The sequence below is a fragment of the Egretta garzetta genome, unplaced genomic scaffold, assembly GCF_000687185.1.
Source record: "Egretta garzetta isolate BGI_Z169 unplaced genomic scaffold, ASM68718v1 scaffold256, whole genome shotgun sequence".
Lineage (NCBI taxonomy): Eukaryota > Metazoa > Chordata > Aves > Pelecaniformes > Ardeidae > Egretta > Egretta garzetta.
Genome location: NW_009260073.1, coordinates 3,249,144 through 3,272,328, shown reverse-complemented (window position 1 = coordinate 3,272,328; position 23,185 = coordinate 3,249,144). Strand labels below are relative to the sequence as shown.

At 40.1% G+C, this 23,185-nt stretch overlaps 1 protein-coding gene across 3 annotated transcripts in view; it reads left to right on the top strand.

Moving 5' to 3' along the window:
* TBC1D1 (TBC1 domain family member 1) overlaps positions 1-23,185 on the top strand; it is a 115,418-nt gene that overhangs the window by 32,210 nt on the left and 60,023 nt on the right. For all 3 annotated transcript variants that reach the window (XM_035896775.1, XM_009641280.2, XM_035896774.1), the window contains exon 3: positions 20,402-20,935. In XM_035896775.1, coding sequence (XP_035752668.1) covers positions 20,402-20,935 — 534 coding nt within the window. The remainder of the gene's footprint in view (positions 1-20,401; positions 20,936-23,185) is intronic.

Genomic DNA, 23,185 nt, shown 5'->3' with positions numbered 1-23,185 from the left:
GGGGTCGCCGCCGGAGCCCGCAGGATGTCACCATTGTTCAGCTGGGTGGCCAAGGTAGGCGGCGCCGCGCCCGCCGTCCTCCGCTCGCGGGAAATTAAGTCCAGCCTAAGAGTTGGCAGACGCTCGCGTTTCACTCCCGAGGCAAGCCCGCCGTCGCTGGGAAGGGAGCAGAGCCCTGCTGTATTGTTCAGCCGGGGGAAAGGAGAAGCGCTCGAAGCGAAGGGTGAAGGCAAACTGGTGCGGCTGGGCTTGAGGGGCGAAGAGTGAAGCTGCAGTTCTGGGCGGCCCTTCTACCTTGCTGCGGATCTGTGGAAGGGCAGAGCCGTAACTAAAACTGCACGGAAGGTGTGGTCTTGCCGCCTGCTCAAGTCTAACGCTTCTTGTGTGCTCTGGAGAATGTGTAACTGCACTCCCACTGTTCTGGAGTTTTTCCTGGGTTTTGTCGTACTCTGAATTTGTGAAGAGCAGTAAGTTAGCTTTTGATGGGAGACTTTACTTGTTTAAATATGACGCTGCATGTGTCGTGTGCTGGCTTCTACATCTGCGCATCTAGGGCTCTAGCAGGATTTTCCACTGTAGCCGTGAAACTACATACACATGCAAAGCAGTAGAGGTGGTTAAAGAAATACAGAATGTAGTTTTTAGCAGATGTTTCAAAAAAATTTTTTTTCCCAAAGTAACAGCCATTCTGAATTTAAAATGATCTGTGTGTGATAATCTATCCTGAGGCACAGTAGAAAGTGTAGAAGAGGACAAGTGGGTGAAACGGCTGTGTGATAGGCAAGAATTGGGGGTTCCTTGGAGGAGTTATCAGGGGGAAAAAAAATACTTTATCTTGAAGTTTAATAGGCAGCCTAGCCTACTAGGCAGATGACGTAAAACCTGGTTCTCCCTTCTGTTTTGCCAGGTGTAAATGGTCAGTTGCTTAATCACTGTTACGCATCCCTTGCCCCCAATGTGTAAGAGGCGAAATACCTGCCTGGGGAAGATGGTAAGAGGGAAGTGCTTGATGTGTGACCGTGTCACCTTTGTTCAGGTTCTCAGATAGAGGATGTGCTCTGTTCTGTCTTAAAAGGACCCTGCTTGATTTTAGCCATGCCCTGAAAAATAGAAGTGTATCCTTTCCTCTTCCGACTTCGCTTTTTTTTTTTTTCTCTGTTTAAAGAGCTACCAGGTGGAGCGCTTGTTAAAGTAGTTCCCTCTCCTGTCACCACTGTGGCTGTGTCTCATGGGGTGACATAAGGCCTGATCTGCCGTGTTATCTGAGGGGATGATATTGGTTGATTTCCATGCTGATTTTTACAAACATGCCAGTCTCCTATGCAGGTGGCTGCTGTCAAAAATGAGCAATGCTGTTGAGTAAATACTTCAGGGATGGCACCAAGGATCTCCTATGCAGGTGGCTGCTGTCAAAAATGAGCGATGCTGTTGAGGGGGATGGCACCAAGGGGTGGCCCGTTTCCCCTCCTCGTTGTACACTTGTCAGCTGGACAAAGCAGCTAGTCAGAGAGGAGTTAGTCTTGGAGGAGGTACAAGGCAGAACTCGTAGCAGACAGACTTGGCCGCGGTTTTAGAGAGCGTAACAGAAGCTCTTGCAGAAACACCCTTCTAACTCTGCTTTCAGGAGTGCTTGCCGGGCTTTCAGAACTAATTATTGCAATGCTGGTTCCTCGCAAGTGTTTAGTTTTATTCTTTTAATGGCCGTTAATCATCAGCACTGATTTGGGAGGGAAAGCAAAGCAGTGTATTTAGAAATATAAAATGAGGCTTGTTAACAGAGAAAGCTTTCCCGCCTGCCAAAAACTGATCAGTAAAAATGTAGGAACTACTGCTGTAGGCTTCCAACACAAATGCAAGCCTTTTATAAGATGGTGGCCTATTCCAGAATGGGAGGAAACTGCCCTCCTCGAAACAAAGCTGCCCCCCTGCATCTATTACTTAAAAATGAGTAACCCCCCATCCAGTAACATGAGTGCTCAGTGTCACCATACAAGTCCCCAGGCCCACAGATACTTACACAAGTGAAGTAATTTACTCCCATATGCTGTAAAGTTGGTCCCTAGTGTTTGTATAAACATTACCTTTTAATATGTCTTCATTACAGGTTTTTTATGTGCTGTTTTGCCCAGCTTGTCTCCTACCTACACACAAGCTCCTTGGGGATGAGTTTTGTGGTGCTGCCAGGCCAGGTCGTGGGGCCCATTCTGGGCTGGAGGATAAAGCCCTGCTTGAGTCTTACGTGGGCTGGTGTTGCCCACATTGGCCCTATGGATGCTGGCTAAACCGCTTGAAAGATGACTTGGTGGATAATGGATTCTTAAGTACTGACTTGTTTTAGTCTCCTAAAATTATTTAAATAAAAAAGAATAGTTATACCTGTTTTTCCTGCACAGTTTTATATGAAGTCAGACAACTGACTTCAGGGAGGCCTTTGACTAAGCACCTTAAAACATAGCTTGTTGAAAGTATAAACTAACTTTGCACTGTTGTGAGTAGACAATGCAGTCACTTTTGTAGATACACAGAGATATTTTGGTCTATATTCAGTTTTGTTCACTGCAATAAGTGTTATTAAAACTAAAGAAATTATTTTGGAGTTGACAAACATCAAAGCTTTCAGTCTGCAAATGAAAAAAAAATGTAGATTTTTACTGATTTATGCTGTATTTGCACACCATTGATTTGTTAGTAGGAGATAACAGTACAGTGATAGTTAAGAGTAATTTTATTTCTGTTTCAATTATATTTAATACAGCTTTAGTTTAAGTAAAAAAAAAAAAAAAGTTTAGTGTTAGTTGTCTGCAACTGAATTAATTTTATAATGCAAGTTTCTATATAGAAGCAGCTTGACAGAAACCAGAATTGAAGAACTGATTGCTGAAGAAACAGAAACAGTTCTTAGTGTAATAAATTGTATAAATAGAAAATTTGAGTAAATGTGACCTCAGATTCTCAGCTAGTTAAGCAATTCATACATAGTGTGTCTTTCTAGTTACAAAAAAAGAGTACTGTATATAAGGTAAAAGCTGTATTTAGCTTCAGCTTATTTTGTCTAAAGGATTATGAAACAACAAGGAACCAATAAAGAAAATAACCAAGGTAAGATGCAAAGCAAGGTTGCATTATTTAAATCAAGGTTTCTTTTATAATGATTTTGATCCATACCAGCAATCAACCCTGGTCAGCTTCCTGCAGGACAGTGGGTGGGAAGGGAATGCTCCCAGTTCTCTCCTGCGGGGAACCAAGAGCAGCAGGGTTTCTTGCTGCAGCCCAAGGAGCCTCTGAGAATGGGCCACCAGGGCTGGCAGAAAAGGGTGGGTGTACAACGTAGCTGTCCCCAGCTGGCTTGGCTAATCTTGGACTGAGAAGCTGACTCGGAAGATCAGATTTTAGGGTATATTCACAATAGATGCTCTAAAATTCCCAATAACAAAGCAAGAAGTAGTTGGTTGGATGTTTTTTTTTTCCCCAAGGACTGCTGAGTCGGAATTGCCTGTGAGCTTTCTTCAGATTGGGAAGCTGTCAAGGCATCAAAAAAGAAAGTTTCTTTGCTGTTCAGCGCAGCAAGGGTTCGTTACTTGGCTTGTGCATGAAACATTACTGAAGGAGTAGTTATAATAATATTGGAAATGACACTTCTTTTTCTTGGAATCCTAATATGACTTAGATGCTGTGTTTGAATTGATCTTACTGATGTTTTGCTGTCATTTCTACTATTTTCTAAGTAATAGAGTGCCTAGTAGATCTCTGGGGGAGAATGCTTGGGAGTAACAATCTACTTTTAGTTTAGGTCAGAAGCTACAAATGAAATAAATTTGCCTCCTGGAAGAGAGTGAGAAGGAATGAAAGACCGAAAATCAGGAAACCTGAAAAATCCCCCCTCCTCTTTTTTTCTTTTTTGCCTTTTTTAAGAGTGTTCTGAAAGAGTGATCTTGGCCTTTTTCCTGGTCTGTTTTAGGGTATATCACACTCATTTATGAGGATGTTTTGTTCCAGCTGTACTGATGTGCCTTTTTCCTTTATTCCCTACAGCTTCCAGCAAAGTTGAGCACCTTTGGGTATCTTTAATCCCTCAGTGAATGACTTGCATTTTAGCCAAATTAATTGGGGTTTGGTATCTTAAGAAGCCCTCATAACCTGGCATTTTAACACTGTCTAAAGCACAATAAACCTTGAAGTTTATTAAGCCTGTCTCACTTTTAAGCCCTTATTCCTTCTAAGATGGTAAATTATTTGGGGAGATGAATAAAGAGCAGTGGTATCCTATGGTGTACAGTCCTTTCTTGTGCTAGTGGATTTACCCCCAATAATCTTTTTATAAATGAATTTGAATACTTGGATACTGTATCAAAAATCAGAGAGTTAATAGGGAACTAGTGTCAGGGAAGAATTGGGAATCACTGGGGAGGGAGGGCTCAAATGCCACGGCTGTGCTGGTAGATGCCTCTCCTTGAAGCCATTGAGGCTGCGGGTAGGGCTGGAGGGACAGACCCTCACTTGTCTCTCAGGCCGGATGCCGGCAACGCAGCAGAGAGAAAGTCCAGATTTCTGCCAGAGCTGGGTTTTGGTGCTTGAGTTCGCACAATGTCCCTGTCAGAGAACACTAGGTTGCTGCTTAGTGTGTTTCTCCAGGTCAGTTTTTGTTTGGGGGAAAAATGTTGTTATCAATTGACATCTTTTAGATAAATGCAGATTATCACAAAATGCCAAGCAGTTGAAATGTGCTGTTTTCTGTATGCCAGTCACTCCCCACCTTCCCCTGCGGGGGTCTGGGCAATGACCGAGGAATATGCGCTCAGCATTTGAAATGAAGTCAGTCCTGTGGTGAAACCCCTCTGTTACTCAGCAGTTACTTTCCTTTTGGAGCTGTTTGCTTTTATTCTTCATCCTTCCATTTCTTTTTCTGCACACCAGGCCTGAATTGCACCTGCTCTGCTTAGACGTCCCCAATTCGATGGGAGGGGGCCGGAATACAGTTTGGCTCATGCAGCTTTTATGTGGCTGGGCAGATGTAGCAGGGCAGTGTCCTCTGCATTTGTAAGGTACATTACAGGTGCTTAGTAAGGAATAGGGCTTCCCATAGTGAAATTCCTGGCGATGTAGATTGCAGCTTACAAAAGTTTTTCTCCTGAATCATTTATGCCTTTCTGAATTAATTTCTAATGAGTGTCTACTTTCAGGTTCACGAAGACCTTCAGGTTTAACAACAAACCAAGCCCAACGAGGTAGCTGAGCTTGCTGTTTTGTACAGGTCCTGCCCTCTGCAATTCAAAACAGAACTTTCAGGCTCCAGTAAAAACCTGTTTGCTTTCCTGTGCTGAAAAGGTTTCTGGAAATTGATGCTATTAGCTGTCTTCATGTTGTTAATACATTTTGGGCCGAACCAATAGCAAAATTATTAATAAATCCTGCAGGATCAGGGAAAACTCCAGGTCCCATCAGAGATGAATGGTACAACTAAGGAGTTTTGAGGGGGTGTTGCCATATATATATATATATATATGCGCAGCACCACAATTTACCTTTATTTACTTTACATTTGATCATCTAAAATACTGTTTCACATCATAGCCTGCTTTTCTGGAAGGCTACTATAATGAAACAGCCTTTTATGCACACTAGAGGTGTTTCTGAGAACATAGAAGCAGGAGTTTCCCTCGGGGTTCCCCAAGTAGAAATATCTTTAAGGGAAAAGTCAGGCAAAGCATCCCTTTCTTCAGAGATCAGCTCACAGAGCTGCAAGACAATTTCAGTTTGTAGTTTCCCATCATCCTGAATATAGAAGCTGCAGCATTTCTGAGAAACCTCTGCTTTAAGGGGATGTTGCAATGTTTTTACTGCGCCAACTAATAAATACTTAAGATTTAAAAATAAAATGGTTTAAAAGACTTCCTAAAGTTGAAGGAGCTGAGGTTGACGAGTGACTTAGCAAGTAAATCTTCAATAGAAACACTGTTAATTGAATTACAGCTTGGCTATATATATTTTTTTTTAATTAGAAGCTTTTACAGCTTAACTGTTCAAGCTGAAATACTCATGGATGGCAGTGACTGAGGGAAAAAAAAACTGTCACTGTTTTGTTAGTATTTTACATATCAGTAAAGATGTACAAAATATGTCAAGAGACATGGCCAAATAGGAACTTGCTTACTAATTTGTACAGGGAGGTAAGGCAGTAGAGCTGGGAAGAGCAACTGGAACTCAGCAAGCAGAAACTGAAACAAATAATGGCATCATGTATTGGTTTTATCACTGAGTATCACTATCACAGGTAGTACTGAGCTGTATCTGATTTGTTTTCAGTTACTCTTACTTTTTAACCAAGTTACAATAACAAATCCTGAGATGACTTAATGCATAAATATAAAAATTTAATGTAAGATATTTAAAGGAAAATCTTTCTGAAAAACACTTCTTGCTTACTGAGAATCTAGAGGGAGGTTCAGGAACCTTTCCCCTGTCTAGGTGGACTAGAGTGTAGCAACTGGGTTTTTGCTAGCTCTTTTCTTTTGTGTCTGCGAGTTCCCAAAAGGCCAGGCCAGTATTCCTGGATCAGCTGGCCAGGTGTCTGAAAGCTGCAGTTATTAGCCAGGATGAAATCCCCTGTAGGTTGCATCTACGTTGGTAAGTAGCATACAGCAACAGATTGTTCAAGGGAAACTGCTGGTGCTGAGGACAGGTTGTGTTCCTGGTTCAGGGAAGTGGGTTTTACTTGGGACTAGCCCTAATTCAGTGCTGTGAACCGAATGCCTATTTGCAGTGAAATGTATCATAAAATGAAGGTTTAGTTCTATCTAAATGGACGTCAGTTTGAATCATAGAATTGTTTGGGTTGGAAAAAACCTTTAAGATCATCAAGTCCAACCATTAACCTAACCCTGCCATCCCACCACTAAACCATGTCCCTGAGCACCTCGTCTACCTGTCTTTTAAGTTCAGGCACTTTGAGACAACTCCACAATGCAGTCCATCACACAAGAAGTGGATTGTGAGAATCTACTCGCAATCACATTCCTGGTCCAAATTAAAAGAGTGAAGTAGTCACACCTATATAATACTTGGGAATCAAGTTAGAGAAGCTAGACAAACAGCATATGCATGGCTTTCCAGTAGGTGGCCCTTATGCAAGGAATTGGGGGCTCATCAGAGAATTTTTGTTTTATTGGGATGTTGACCTTTTGGCTACTGCTTCATGAGAATTTCAGGCCTGAAGAGCTTGTCCAGAGTTTCTGCGAGCTAGACTTCTGTCTGTCACTAACTGAAGCACTGTGAAGAGGGCGTAAAAACACGTATTGCCTTCCATTCCGTGTGTAAGCACACACGGTCACATTTTAAAAAACAAAACAAAAATTTGTCTTGGCTGAAATACCTGGAAGCTTCTTCCCAACTCAAAAAGTTGCTGGCTTTGCGCATATGAATGCTTCTATTTGAGCCTTTACAGCGTCATCACTGTATCAAAAACATGTGTTTTTTCCAGGGGGATCCTTTGATATGCAGTAACCAAACAGGATTTTCAGGTACAGATATCCTGTGAAATTGCAGGTTTGGGGAGAAGAGACAACTTGCTCATAACTATGCAGGCACGCTCCCAGCTACTGAAAATGGCAAAACTAAGCTAAACTAAAAAGCCCCTTTATTTTTCAGTCAAACGTTTCGGGGGGTTTGTGTGTTTATTTCAAGCAGCTCTGTAACTAAATATCTTACTTTTATTAGATCTTATGAGTTGCCTCTCTAGGTTTGCTGGACCATTGATCTGCTGCTATAGTACCAATGAGGTGAGCTCACTGAAGCCGTTGTCATGGAAATTTGGATGGTTAACACTAAATGTTTCATGCTGGTTTTGTTTCTTTGGACCTTTTTATAGCTTCTAATCTCCTCAGATGCAAGCCATGGAAAAGGAGATTTGTAGCAGTGCTTTGGAGTTTTAGACGATTACGTACAAGAGGCCTGTCTTTAAAACTCTGGTGGTAGTTACCCAGAACCTAAACCAAAAATAGGTGCTGGAATTTCAGATTTTGGGTAAATCCCACTGGAATATAACCTGTAGGATTTAGCATTCTGTGGAAGCAATTGACATTTCCATTTGACATACAGTCATCCAAGGCTGCTTTTGTAGACTTCTTAAGTAAAATGATCTTTTATATGAGAACAAACTTCATGGAGCTGATGCTATGTTTTGTTTATAAAGTGCAGAATCATATACAAATTATTGTAGGCTGTTATAATTCAGGCAGCACTTTTTCTCTGTTATTTCTAAAGATTCAATAATGCTTTCACATACGTTTAAAAAACCACACAAAAAGGCCCAGTCCACTTGTATATTAGGTGTAGCTGAAATAGCAGCAGTCCCTAGTGCCAACATAATTTGGGGGGGGAAAAAGTTGGCATTAAAAGCAGGGTTTCCTTGAGATCTTTTTTCCTTCCCTTCTTACTGCTTTCCTTCAGCTAGTCTGTTAGTGTGTCCCGTAGAGCATCATCCTTGTATTCCCCTCCAGCTTCTTGTGGATATCCTGTAAGTCTGTGACATCTGTGTTTTAGAAATGTTGAATATTCACCACTCCCTTTTGGGTTTCCTCGGCAAGTAAGTGTTTAAATATAGAAGTATAGAATACTTTGGAAATATTGTGAAGGTCAGGATTCAGTCACTCTGAAAGGGGTGTGACAGCGTGAACTGTCCAGTTTAGCTGCAGTTCAGTGTTTGGTAGTTGTCTGTCTGATTTACCATTTTCTAAAGAAACCCAGCCTTAACTTGTGGGGGAGAGTGGAAGAACAAAAAGGAATAATGGAAAATTTACTGTTGGAAGAGGCTGGGTAGGCTTAAAAATAGTGATTTCATAACCTTGGAAAGAGAACAGATTCTGAGGTTTTGTGTGTGTTTTATTATAATTAGCGACTGAATAAACTACGATGTGGATCAAATTTGATATTTATTAAGTGATAATACAAATAAATGGTAGGAGCTCTAGAAATGCTCATGATCGTGGGCCAACATGTATTATTGAAAGTCTTTGTATACACTCTTACTGGTATAATTTTTTTTTTTTTATTGATCACAGTCCTCCATATATTGCACTAGCATGCAGACACTGTGGAAAGGCACTGAGGCTAGGTCTGTTTGGTGGTCTCTAATTTTTTGTTTCCCATTGGTACAGCTAGCTTGCTCTGACTGTAGTGATGGAAGAGCATCATTACTGTTTTAGCAAATATCTTTGGAATCTTGAGAATGTATTCCATTTTCAGTCAGTCTGGCGCTGTGTCTTTTCCATGCTGTGATTTTTTTTTATTGTTTTTTCCTGCATTGCTTTCTTACATAGGAATAAGAATTTTTGAGAGCTAGTGAGGTTCCCTGAATTTCTTCTCTTATTGTTCATCAGTTGCATCATTTGTATTTCCAAACTCCTTTCAGGCATCATGTAGGACTTGGATACTGGTTGCTGTTATTATGGCATTTATTTAAATAAACCAGGTGATGCCGGTAAATGATCTGACTGTAGCTTTAGAGAATTGTTGATAATACTGTAGTATGGCTAATGGGGAAGGAACAGAAGGATGAATTTCAGCTGCTACTCTTGAGTTACTAGGGTTTTCCTAGATGAGCACTGCTGCTGAGATAGCAGTGCCTGCATAGGCCAGGCAATAGTGCTGAACTGAGATGACCAAAATAAAGTTGTTGGCACAGGCTGCAGATCTAGAGGTCTGCCATTGTAGGTATGTAGTGAATTTGATACAGGACTTAAACATGAGAATTTTTGTCAGCAGGGAGAACCATCATGGCATTTCCATAATCTGGAGGCACCGCTAAAACTTTTCTTCTGGCTTCTTGTTCTTAGGTAGTTCTGGGGTGGCACCTTGGCTTGGCTCTGGGATGGCTTTCAGGAGTGATCCTGTAGCTCCATTTATCTTGATGGCATCTTTTGTCTATGTTTTGACAACTCTTCTCCATTTAGGACTGAATGTGCAGCTTTTTCTAAAAAGGACAGTGACATCTTGGGGTTTGTATTGGGACATGCAAATTCACTATTGACTGTCAATACAAGGGGCATGCTTGGCTGCCTTGTAGCAGTTAAAGTGAGGAGAGAACAGCAGGTGAAGATGCCAACATTTAACTGAAGAAATGAGATCTGGTTAAGATGACCGAAAGCATGACAAGCGAAGTAGTGCTGTGTAGGATGATAGTGCAGGACTGCCAGATAGATCGTAGTCTATAACCCTCCTCCTCCCCCGCTCTACAAAAACACCTTTTTCCAAGCTCGCTCTTTTTTTCTTTCAAGATCTTTGTCAAATCTGGATCTGAGAGGAAGAACAGAATACAGAAAAGTTGAACTTTCACCTACGGTAAAATTTTAAGACAGCTTTCTCTTTTAACAGAAGGGAAGACTGACATTTTAGGAGAGTCATCCTTGACTCTTTAGAGGAAAAGTCGGCAAACTTCCCTAATGTGATCTGATTATATCTTAACGGAGGGGATCTTGAGTAAACAGCTTGATCTTCCCTTTGCTCCCAACAACATTGCATCGATAGCTTCCAGTAAATGCAAATTATCCTTAGGAAAGCAATGTGTTTTGGACTGTCCTTGAAAACAGCTATTTCCAAGAGAGTTAAAAAATGACCTGTCCTGTTGTAGCTTAATTTCTTCACAGAAAGCTGACTGGTTTTCATTCAAATTACATGATAAATGTTTTAGTGTAAATAGTCCTTAGTGAATCACGGGAGGTCAGTAAACTTCCTGTGAGTCATTTGTTTCAAAATACAGTCTAATTCTGCAGGTTATTAACAATTTCCATATATGCTTCTTATGTAATAAGAGTCTTGCTAGAAGTTGAGGGCTATTTAGGTGTATTGTTTGTATTGTTCTTCCTTTTTTTCCATTACATTGAATGCAATATACATTAGGAATGCCTGGTAAAAATCAGTAGCATTAAACTTTAAATTTATTAAACTATAAATTAACCTTTGACAGTACTATAAAATGTGTAGATAATCCTAAGACCACCACTCATGTAGGAATCAATGGTGGGCAAACACCTTGTGTTCAAAGGAAGTTAATTTTCATAAGTAATTACATTGTTATTTTGGGTGGTTTACAATGTATTTTAGAAAAAAAATGAATATAAACAGTATCAACCACAGGTGTGGATTTCATAGAAGTATGTAGTTAATTGACAAGTTTGAATAATCCCATTACGCCTTCTGATGAGAAGCCATTGCTAGAAGGTATATTTTACAAAAAACCCACGGTAATCCAAAAAGTCCCGAGACATGAGTAACCATTTGGTTTACATCCAAAAAGGAATAAAACTGGTGAACTAAATTCTAACCACTTTTCTTAAGTGGAAGTCAGGGTAGTTTTCATGGGATGTTCAACCATTACTTTCCCATCCTGTTCTTTTGTGAGTTGACCTGAGGCAGCTGAAAGCTACTACTACACGACAAAGCAGCAAGTACAGGCTCATCCACGAGCAGATTGGTTCATCGACATGTTATACCAGTCAGGCAGAATGCTGGAAAAAGCTGATCAGCGTCTGTACTCCGGTTCCCTTGGGGCCTTCATAAGTTTAATGTTTGAGTAGAATTCTTACCATGAAAAACGTCATCCATCTGTCCCTCCCTGCCCCCCATCCCTCCTCCCCAGCAGGTCTACAGAGAAGGACCGTGGGATTGTCCCTTCCATCAGGAAGTCTGACTGTGTTGTCAGAGTAAGAGAGATGGTGGTTTACTCTATTGCAGGTAGAGCTGACTTGTGTATCGTGTTAATCAAAACCATTCATAGGATGATTTCTCCCTTGTGAAAACCTTAAAATTAATTTAGGGGGGAGGGGGATTTTAACACGTTTGGATCAGCTGTCTAAGAAGGTTGTATCAGAAATAACTGCAGTTGTAATGAGAACACATATCACAACTGGAGCTTTCCTCCCTTTTTGTTTGGAGTTGGATATTGCTAAAAAGGGCAGAACAATTTGAGGCTTTATGCCATCTGAAAATAAGTTATATTTAGTTTTGTTTGTTTAGCTAGCCACTAGTTTGCTGGTTGTACCAATTTTCTTAACGCTGACAGAAGCTTGAGACTGGGAGAGAGCCTGTCACCTGTTGTACAATTGGAATTTAATCTGATAAATATCTTTTTTTTTTTTTTTTCCCCAAAATGATCTTAGTAACTTCTTTCCTATTTTAAACCCCATTATTGCCTTTCAGTTTAAAAAAACCCCCACACCAATAAACAACTCCCCCCTTAACCCCCCAAGAAAGCTTTCAAATACCGTTGCTGTCTTTTTCCATTTATAAATAAGAACAGGATTCCTCCTGCTTCCCACCCCTAGCCTCCAACTCAGCCCCAGGCCTGTCTCAACCCTGTGAAGGGAGCTGCTTGCAATCTGCACACACATACCCCTCCTGCCCCCCCCCTCCAAAAGAAAAATTTAATCTGTGTTGATAATGAATGAGCACAGATGTTTCTACCTACTATTTTACAACAGATACTGCCTCCTTGTTTGATAGTCACCTTGCAAAATGTGAGCCAGGAATCCTGCAGGTATGACCAGTAACCACTGTTATGTCTTCAAGCACTGTTTTCATTTACGGAATTCTGTGAAAATAAAACTTTGAAACAAAAGATGGAGAAGATAACACTGTGAAGATGTTAATGCACTTCTGAAACATATGTTGACTTGCTTTATTTCACATTTGTTGCTTAAAAGTTTATTTTACTGAATGGAGGAGCTGATGAAACAGTATCTAAGACGAAAAAATGGTTTGTATTGCTAGGACGTAAGGGGGCTAGGGAAAAAGAAATTAATTAAAAATGAATTAATGAACACCCTCCAGATATAGAGCAGAATACATAATAGGCTTCCCAAAATTAGATTTTGAAGGAATACCTGCTTCAGAGTCAGTCAGGTGCCACTGCATTCAGAGCTGCGCTAAAAGGCCATGGAGGCCTTTCGCCAGCTGCAGTTTGGCTTTGGATCATGCATTTTCTTGGGGAGGGGTCCAGAAGTAAGAAGCAATCTGGGACATGGTGGTTTATTTATGGAGAGTAGCTGGTTTTGTTGTATTTTGGGCTTCAAGTAAGGTGTGTTTTGAGAGCATGTGAAAGAAAAGCTTAAAGTGTATCAGCAACATGATGCATCTCTCTTGGGGAGGAAGTACCATCACAAAATAGAGCAGTCCAGCTTCACTAGAACACCAAGTACAATTATGTTCTATTTCTGAGTTTATTTGCAGAATCTGTTTAGAGATTATTGTAAACATTGTTTTTTTGGAAAGGAAAGAAAACCTTTTTGTGCCTCTCTAAATTGTATGGAGTGCTCTCCAACTCACATGACTTTGCAAAATGTTTAACCTTTTCCATCTAGCTGAAGGGTCATGAGGAAGGTTCTTGAGCTGAGATTTGTCTGTGAGATTAAAAGGAATGTGATACTGTGAAAGGGGCATACAGTACTTGTGGCATCAGTCTGTATTACTTAGCAAACTTCTGGAGGCAGCACTCAATGTACGTGGGAGGTCAAGTCAACTTTATGGCTTTTTATAATAATGTGTAAACTGTAGGAGTACGTGTTGGCTACCTGAAGCTCCTCTACTGGTGCTTACTGTGTTAAAGACATGTTGGAGGATGCTGGTGTCACTCATGCACCATGCTCCAAGTCAAAAAGAACTGGGTTTAAATAGCTGACTCTCTTCTGCCCCACACAGAATATCCTATTAATTTTAGCGCAGTCTTGTTCTTCAGCTTCTTACCTACATCCCTGCAAAATTTGAGTCAGCCCCATTGCCCTCATTTATCCCATTCTCTGTATAATGCCCATTGAGATCTAACTAAGCAAACCATGCCTGCAAGTACATGCACATATGATAGCTTTTCATTTCATAGGTCTGTGGCGATATTATTCAGCCATTGAGCTTTCCCTTATCAAGGTTGAAACGACATCTCTGCGTTGCCTTTGCAGGTCTGGTTTCATAGTCCTTCCCAAGCAGCACACCTGCGGTGTGGTTAGCCACGCTGGCTGCTAGCCTGGCTACCCTCCTAGCCCTCTGGTTTTGCTCTGGCTTGTTCTCCTTTCTCAAAAGATACCCGCAAGTTCTCTGGTTAAGTGAGGCACCTAGTGCATTTTAGGTACTGTAAAGAGAAATGAGCTAGACCAACATGCGCAGATGGTGAAGCTGCTGAGAGCAGCGCGGCTCATAGTTGGTTTATGAACAGCAAGGATACAGCAGCAAAATTTTGGATCATATGTGTTGAGGCATGAAGTCATGGAGTAAAGGTGAACTATCTCTCTGTGCACCCACTGATCTTAAGCACTTAGAGAGCCGGTGGTAAGAATCTCCCTTTGGCTTTACCTATGGTGCATTAATTATGCATGGAAAAACAGAGCAAACCAATAGGAACTTGCAGATGGTCATCATCCAGGGACTGGAGGATCTATAAACTTTCTGCTTCTCTTTCTGAGTTAAATCTTGGTTTGAAAGTGGCTTTATGGGAGGCATAAAAGTCAAAAAATAGCAAAGTGAGAAAGCTAATTAAAGTATTCCATAGAAGTGTCGATTAGGAGTCAAGGGGTGAAAATTTTGAAAACAAGAATTGAAGTTAATGACTGGAAAAAGTCAGCAAGGCGTAGGAGGCTGTAGAGCAGTCTCCAAGATAATAAAAGAAAAAACCCTGTGAAAACACTTGAGATAAGACCCAAGTATAAAAGGTCTTTCACTGAAATGGAAATTAACTTGATCTGTTTGTTACTCTTTTCTACCTTGAATTTCTACTAATGCCAAGGAATAAGGGAAATTCTGTCACTATGAAAACTATTTTTACTTCAGTGAGAGACTAAAGACTGTGGTTTCGTGCTACAAGTTTTTAGTTCGTTCTCTGGTTAAACTAGTGGGCAAGACTTCTCGCAACAGAAATCTCAGCCGATTGTGTCTTGCCCTTCTTTTTCTGACAGCTGTAAGTTTCCTGTTGGGAGGAGGAAGTTGTGGGGGCCCTGTCGTTGAGGTTACTTGGAACTCAGCTGGATGGGGACCCCCAGCATCTCATCGAAGTTAAGTTTCAAACTTGAAAGTTTGCCTTGCTTTATGTGGGGGGCTGCACCATCAGAGGTCACTTCCAAATTAAATTGCTCTGTGATTCTGACAGGAGAAATTGTGCGGTATCTCAGTTTAAAAAAAAAAAAAAAATCCCACTGAAATCTATAAATTAAAATGCTTTAGATCTAAAAATGCCAAACTTTAAGTGCACTCAGTGGAGAAAACTCTTCAAAAAAGTTAGTTGACTGCTAGTGCGGGTTTAAGGAGTGATAAGGGTGGGAAGCGTTGATCTCTGTTTTATTTCTGAGCAACTGTTCCGCTAGAAGTGTGCTGGAAGCAGACCAAGTGCTTTTTTTTTTTTAGTACATATCAAGCTACAGAAATAAAAGATTTTATGCAGTCTTTTAAAAATGGAAATAAATACTTTGCTGTATGTAAGTCGCAAAAATTATTTTCCTTTCTTCTGTTCTCCTACTTTTAGAAAGTATTCTATGATTATAAATACCTTATGGGTGACAAAAATATTGCTATCTGTCATGATACAACTAGATGGCTTTTCCTAAGATACATAGCCGTGGACCCTGTTTGTCCTGTAGCAGCACTCTCTATTAAAACAGAGAAGGAAAGGTATTAACAGCAAACAGTATGTTGGACTCCTTGACATATTTTATTGAGCCTGCTATGGTCAGGAAAAAAAGGCAATTAAAACCACTTAAAAATAGTTCAGATGTCCACTCATACTTGAGTAGGCAGGCAAAACTCACTTAATCAAAACATCTACTTGTTTCAAGAACTTTGTGAAAGATTTTTAAGCTTCTATTCCAGCTGGGGTGGTGTGAGACCTTCTGAGGTTCAACTCAAGATCTAACTGTAATGGTTTTCAGTCTCCAAGAATTTATGATGTATATTGTATAAGACCAATTCCTGACAACACAGCTCTGTCTTATGTTAAACAAAACCACCTACTCCATTGAAATAGTTACGCTGGTGCTTGAGCCCTTCACTGACCTGAAGCCTTATTAAGGGACTGGTAGGTTTATACTGAAGGTATAAGAACTGTGTAGCAGCTAAATTCATAAATCATCCCTTTTTTTTCCTTTTTTTTCCTTCCCCCCCCCACCCAGTCCTGGCCAGTCAATGTGTTAACAGTTCTTTTTTCTGTGGCAAGGTTTGCTTTCCTACCTACTGTGGATTAAAGTAATAGGGAATCTTCTTTAGTCTGATCTTGTTTACCAAAAGGCAGCTGTTGCATTCAGCTGTTACTGGGCATTTTTTATTAGAATAGTTTCTCACTCTTTCTCAAATCCGCTGACAGGCTAAAGACATTGACATCTTGCTGCTTGCTTTTATATAAAACTTACAGGGTGACTTCTGGTTGCATGGGAAAAAATGCAACTGCAGCTTCTCTTTCTGTGAAGGGAATTTTTTGCCTTGTTCTTCAGGTGCAGCAAACCTGTGCATGCTTAAAAATGATTACCTTCTCTCATGATTAGGTGCATGGCGTAGAAGCTGTTTGTCTAGTAACAGACTAATGTGCATTAGGAAGTTCTAGGTCTTGGTTTGTGTTTTGCTCGATTACCCAAGAGTCAAGTCACAAGAAGACTCAGGATTTCAGTTCCCTGCTTTGTCTCTGCAAAGTAAACATTCTCATCATAGCAGAAATAACATGGTGTACTTAAAAAGAAGAGGAAAAAAAAAAATCACAGCAGTCCGGTATTAGTTTTAATGGTTATAGATACATTATTTTTTTTTGTGTATCTAATTCAAACACTCTAAATACAAAAACTTTTCCTAATACATTTCAGTAGTGTCTTCTGTTCACCAGTCCTGTTTACCTTCTCATCGCTCTGAGCCAATGTTCTGGGTTTGGTAAAGTTTCATTGTTGCTTAAACTGTTGTTCTATACTTAGTTTTGTGGGTTTAGGGAATAATTTTAAGTCATCAGCAGTTGTTTTTGTGATTACAGAAATAATCTTTATCCACTAATTACATATTTATACCGAGAAACAAGTCAGAAAACACTTAAGAATGGAAGTGTGGTAGAAAAGAGAATCTGTGCAGCAGGAAGAAATTGTACATGTGTGCAACAGTCCTCCCCCACTGTCTTGGCAAGTTCAGGTTAGTAGACACAATTACCCTTAGGTCTGTATAGGAGATGTTGGTATCTAAGTCACCAAGCTGAGATAGGATGGGACCTCTGGAGGTCATTTAGTTCATCCCCCTGCTCAAAGCAGGGTCACCTAGAGCAGGTTGCTCAGGACTGTGTCCAGTCAGGGTTTGCTATCTACGCGGATGGAGACTCTGCAACCTCTCTGGGCAACCTGTGCCAGCATCTGGCCACCCTTACAATAAAGACAAATTTTTCGTATGTACAGAAAGAACCCCCCAAACTTTAATAAACACCTAGCAGCATTAACTTAATTCAGGAGCAACTTGATCCTTGCTGCTTTTTGATACAAATTGAAGAGCCATAAAACCTGATTCAGTTTGCATCTTAATTAATTGCTGGAGGTTTGCAAAAGGTGTGGTTACTGTTTGCCCAGTGGCATGCTGCTTAATCTGGAAGAATTCCAGCTGTGGTTAATAAACATTTGCCAAGATAGAATTTGAAAGCATTATATTTTATACCTGTTTACATTTCACAGAATATTTTTTCTTTTTCTTTTTTTTTAAAAAAAAACCAAACAAACAAACGTTTACTTGATCTTCATGTACTCAGCATCCAGGTCAGTCTGCTGAGGGAGCCAGGGTCCAGTGACACACAGGAGCGTGTGGATTCTTCATTTCTAGATACTTGCGTAAAAGGCCTGGAACAGTACAAGTAGATGAAAAGAGCACAGATCTTCATCAGACCAAGAACAGTTCTAGGGAAATAATGTATTTTGGTTTTTTTCTCATTCGTCATGTCATCTTGTCTTTACTAATGAAAAGAGATGAATGTTTAACATATGTAAGGGTCACAAGAAAGTGAGGTGGTGATTTGCTGCTTCTGCTAGAGCATTGCTGTATCAATTGCCTAATCAGAAGTAATAAAATGGTAGTAACAGGCTGTGGATTTTTTTAGTTTAGTAAGCAGGAACAGAGGAGTCAGTGTTTTTCAGTAAGTGTAGTACGGAAGCCAGCTGTTACTAATAAATGACATAATTCAAGCCTTAGCATGTGTGAAAATAAATAATTAAATACTCCCCTTGATTTTCATCAACAGGCCCGTGAGGTCTCCCCAAACATGAAGTTTATTAACTACTGCAAAGCAATTCCATGTGATGCAGTTTCTTTAACTACTGTCTGTACGTGAAGTCCAGCCACTGCTGAATAGCAATTTTGTCGATGTCCAAGGTGTTTGATAACAAAAAAACATTGAAGAAATCAAATTCAATAACCATGCATCTGTGATGGATTCCTAACGTCTTCTCTGGACTTTAGCTCAGCTATAACCCTTGCATCACCTGCACTGCTGGGGGAGCTTAACCCTGGCTGAGATGGTGGCACGGTTGACCTGGGTGGGGGCTGACATTCCTGGCTTTGACAACATGAGTGTTTTCCAAGAAATACTTCATTCATTTGCTGTCACCTCTGCAGCCTCAGCAAAAGCAGAGATGGGCTCGCAGGTCTCTGCATGTATTCTGGGCAACTCAGAAGTAAAATTGTCTATGGCTGGTGAGTCCAGACACTCCCACAAGAATCAAATGTGTTTATTAGAAAATGATAAAGCATTTGCAGCTTGAAATACAGGTAGAATAGAGTTCTATGTTTCACTGTCATCCTGGTATGTTACATGACTAAAAATCAGTTCTTTGAAGGAGAATTAGGTAAATAAAACTGAGGTGAACCTTGAGCTCACTGTGGAGCAAATGCATACAGTTTGAGGTAAAAAAGATTTGTTATACCCTTACATTCTTCTTGTATATGATTAAAATGTTAGGCACAACACTGCCCAAGACTTTCCGACTGGTCCATGACATAGCTGAGAACAGACTTGTGAAGTCATGACCCTGCTTTTCTTACCTCTCCCCCATTGTCTTTGCTGGGTGATTAGCTAATGTCTCATGCCTTGCCCTCAAGGGTGAGGTAATGCTTCCTGAGTTGTTTTATTTATTTATTTTGTAATCTGTTACTTATTGTCTTAAATCCACTAGCTCTATGTCTGTGTGTATATCTATCTGTCTATCTATATCTATCTATAGATCTGTGTTTCCTTGTTTATAAAAAGAATCCTACCGAGGTCTTTATGAGCACCCACAGTATAACTGTTCAGTTTTCACTGTTCAACCTTTTTTTCCCTCTTAAGTCCTTTGCTGTTTCCTATGTTGTTTTATCTACATTATTGCATTAGGCTTAAGCCATTAGATAACCATAGAAATTTCTGAAAAAGGCAGAGATCCCCAAAGCATCATTTAGGTTTAGGGATGCCTTTTCTCACAGGCGAGATGACTTTTCTGGGCTGCTGTTTTAGTCTCCTGGACTTCCTTCTGTACTATCGGCAACCAAATACTTGTAAGTAAGCTCCAGTTGATATTGCCAGAAGAAATTTGTTTTGTCAAGAAACTGGCACACTTAGCATGGATTTTTCTCAAAGTAATTAGGGAGTATTAAAAAGTTGGCAGAATTATCTGTTATAATTGTAGATGATGGCAGCAGCACATACTGCAGAAGAACCTTAATCTCCAAGGTCAGTCAAAGCAGTGGGACGTCACCAAGCATCGGCCGTGCAGCGGCTCAGCAGATAGAATATGCATGTTCCTACCTTATAACAGTATCAGACATGGCAGTTTGGGTTTTGTTTATAATAACAGCTTCTGTGGGCTGTAGCAGACTGCTTTCTTGTACAAATGCCCTGCAACTGATACTGTCTGTAGAGGTAATATTATTTGAGAGTGTCATCTGGCATGCTAGAATAAAAATTAATATCTAAAATAATGAATGTGTTTCTGTAAAAAACACAGCTCCTTACAGTTTAAAAAAAAACCCAAACAGCCATAACAACAAAATAACTTTCCCAATTAATTAGTCTGTGACTTCTTTTATGCCTTCTGAAGTATTTTTATCTTTCATTTTGAGTTTGAACTTGTCACTTTATACTGGTTCCTTTGGGTGCAAAAGTTGTACTGAAAACTCACAGCGTTACAAGAGATGAAGCTCTTCTGACAACATGTTGATGATGGTGAACTCCTGGCAGGGAGACAAATGAGCAATTCAGCTAGTCAGTGTTTAACTTTTATAATGTGTCTATTGGACAAATACATGATCAATTCAAGTGGTTTTTCAGAAAACAAAGCCAAATTAGTCACTCCAGAAAAATGCAGGGAGCACCTCTTAGTGTTGTAACTTGTTTGTCATAAAGCACTAGTTGCTAATGTTGTGTATTTTTTTTTCCCCTCTTCTGTAGGTGCCTGAGATTATAAGCTCTATTCGTCAAGCTGGAAAAATTGCTCGTCAAGAAGAGTTTCAGAATAATCTCTCAGACGTTGAAGACCCTTTTGCCAAAAAGTTTGAGGTGCTCTTCTGTGGACGGGTGACAGTAGCACATAAAAATGCACCTCCGGCACTCATAGATGAATGCATAGAGAAATTTAATCGTGCAAGTTGTACAAAAAAATCAGATTGCAACTCATCGTCCCAACAACATGAAACTGCCAATAACTTTGGAGGCTTCTCTTTCAGCAACAAATTTCGGTCTGTCTTCCAGCCCTTGGTCAGTGAAGAGGAGGAGAAAAGGCCAATTAGGAAATCCTTTTCTCAGCCTGGGCTTCGTTCCTTTGCTTTTAAGAAGGATTTGCAAGAGGGAAGCCATAGGAGTAACAGCTTTGTCAAGTCTTTTGAAGAAGATGCAATTTCACTGAACCTTAAAAGTCAACTTATCTATGGACACAGTGTTGTGCAGCCAACAGACATTGCAGAAAACCGGACGATGTTGTTTACGGTAAAGCAAGATTTGCAGCTATTGGTGGTGTTTTCACACCTCAGAATTTGGAGTGGCAAACACCAAAGCAGATGTTCTGACAGATGGCAGTTACTTCTTTAGTAACTTAATTGCTGTTATCAGAACTTAACTCGTGTATTTCTCTAGAAGGCATTACCAGCCAGTGTAAATTGTTTTACGTAGTCAAAATTAGTTTACATTAAATAGTTTAAAACAGCACTACCTGAAACACTGGGCTTCAAAAGACAGCTTTTAGAAAGCTACAGCGAGTTACTAGGTAGTTTTACAATTGCAAAATGACACGTACAGTTACACTAACTAGTAAGAGAAGAAATAGACTTCCAGGTGAATGAGTTACCTATAACTAGAGCAGAAGGACTAAAGCATGACTGTGAGCTAGTAGACTTTGTCCCATGATAAGCAGCATAATTCTTGAAGGTGTTCCTGCTGCCGACATGTCTGTGTAATGGTAGAGTAGCGCAGTAACTTTCTAGGCTACTCCACACCTGCCTCCCCTCCTGTCCTACCTTTGTGTGGCTAGCAATGCACTTGCCTTGATAGGGGAGCAGCAAAAGTATGTTTCAAGACCTGAGAAACAAGGAATGTGTTATTTGTTCCTCATATAATCTTCATGGTAGATAAGTAATATTACGTATTTTATATATCTTGTATCTTATGAACATAATGCAAACCTGGAGCTGATATTGCAGTGGCTGGCCATCATAAGGTCCTCTTGAACCTGTCAGCTACTGTTGGGGCTGGGAGTTTTTAAGGACATGAACACAGTGGAGTGGGTGCAGTTACAACAGGTTTTTTGGAGAAAAAGAGAAGTGCTGCTTTAAGTAGGATTGCCAAAGTGTAAAAATTGCAAAGTCTGTAAAAATTAACACACAGAAAGAGATATACTTAGCTATACCTGATATTAAACTTCTGTTTAGTCATGGCAGGCTGGCATCAGAGGGAGAAGTGGAAGAAGGTGGAGAGGAATTTTGTGCTCCAGTAAAAGATTCCATGTTTACCTTCTTCCCCTGAGCATGTGTTTCACACAGTAAATAAAGACACCCTTTATAATAATGCCTGATTTTTAAACAAATCCTGACTCCATTATTGATTCCTGGCACATATTTTTAGAGATAGGGAGATTATAGATGGACTTTTTAGGTCCAGATCCTCTTATTCCACTGAGTGCATTTTTAATTTATATTAAATAGATGCAACAGTTTTTGAAGACACGTGCAGCTTCACCTGAATATAAAGTCAGTCACCTGCTGACAGGATCATTTCCAAATTGTGGGGCTCTGCTGATCCAGCTTTCTATCTTGGGTTGCTTTTTGCCTGGGAAAATACTGTTTAGTATGCACAGTTGTATTCTTTTGCTATTCAGCCAGTCTAAATTCAGCTGAATATAAGGAAGTAACTGTGGTTTGTGCCTCTAGTATCCACAAGCTAGCAGCTCGTGGCAGAGCTGAGTTTGTTGGTTAGCTGTCCCCTGTGTTCAGCTAACGGTTCTAAGTAACAGTATGCATGCAACATGCACACGTTTTCACCTTTGCTTATCAGTTTGTGTGTGGCTAACTATGAAATGCATAGAAGTAACTTCTATCCAGAGGAAAAAAAATGTTTGTATTCTCTTGGTTGAAGTTCTCACCTGGATTTTTCCCAGGACTGCAGCAGAGGTTGGTATATGAGGTGTTAAAAATGTTTGGATGAGTTATCTGCCAACTCTTCTGACCTGGTTCAGGAATTTAAATTTTATCTGTTAAAACGTTACAAAGAGGTTGCCAGAAGCTGAAAAATTGGAAACAGCGGTTTCACCTTAAAAATGCCCTATGTCCATTAAAAGCTAGCATCAGCTTTTGGAACATTGCTATACAAATGGCCTACAAATTAAATTAAGTTAGCAAATATACACCAGTAAGCTCATTTTTGTAGTTTGATTTAAAGACTTTACATTAAATGCTATGTGTGTCTTAAATAAATACAACCCCACCCCCCACCCCAAAAAAATTAGATGGAATACAGGTAGAGGCACACACTTGGATTTAAATTTTAGGACAATTTAATTAAGTAGCTTTTGGGAATGTGGTGTGTGCCAAACCTGCAGAAAATAAGAAAAGGGAGTGTGAGTATATTTTCTCAGTGCAAAGTAAGTTACTTGCAGTATAATATTACTCTCATCTAATTAAGCCCTATTCTCAGTCTCTTGCCTCAAATGTGAAACTAAATCTCAGTTCAGTAGTGTGCAGAGCT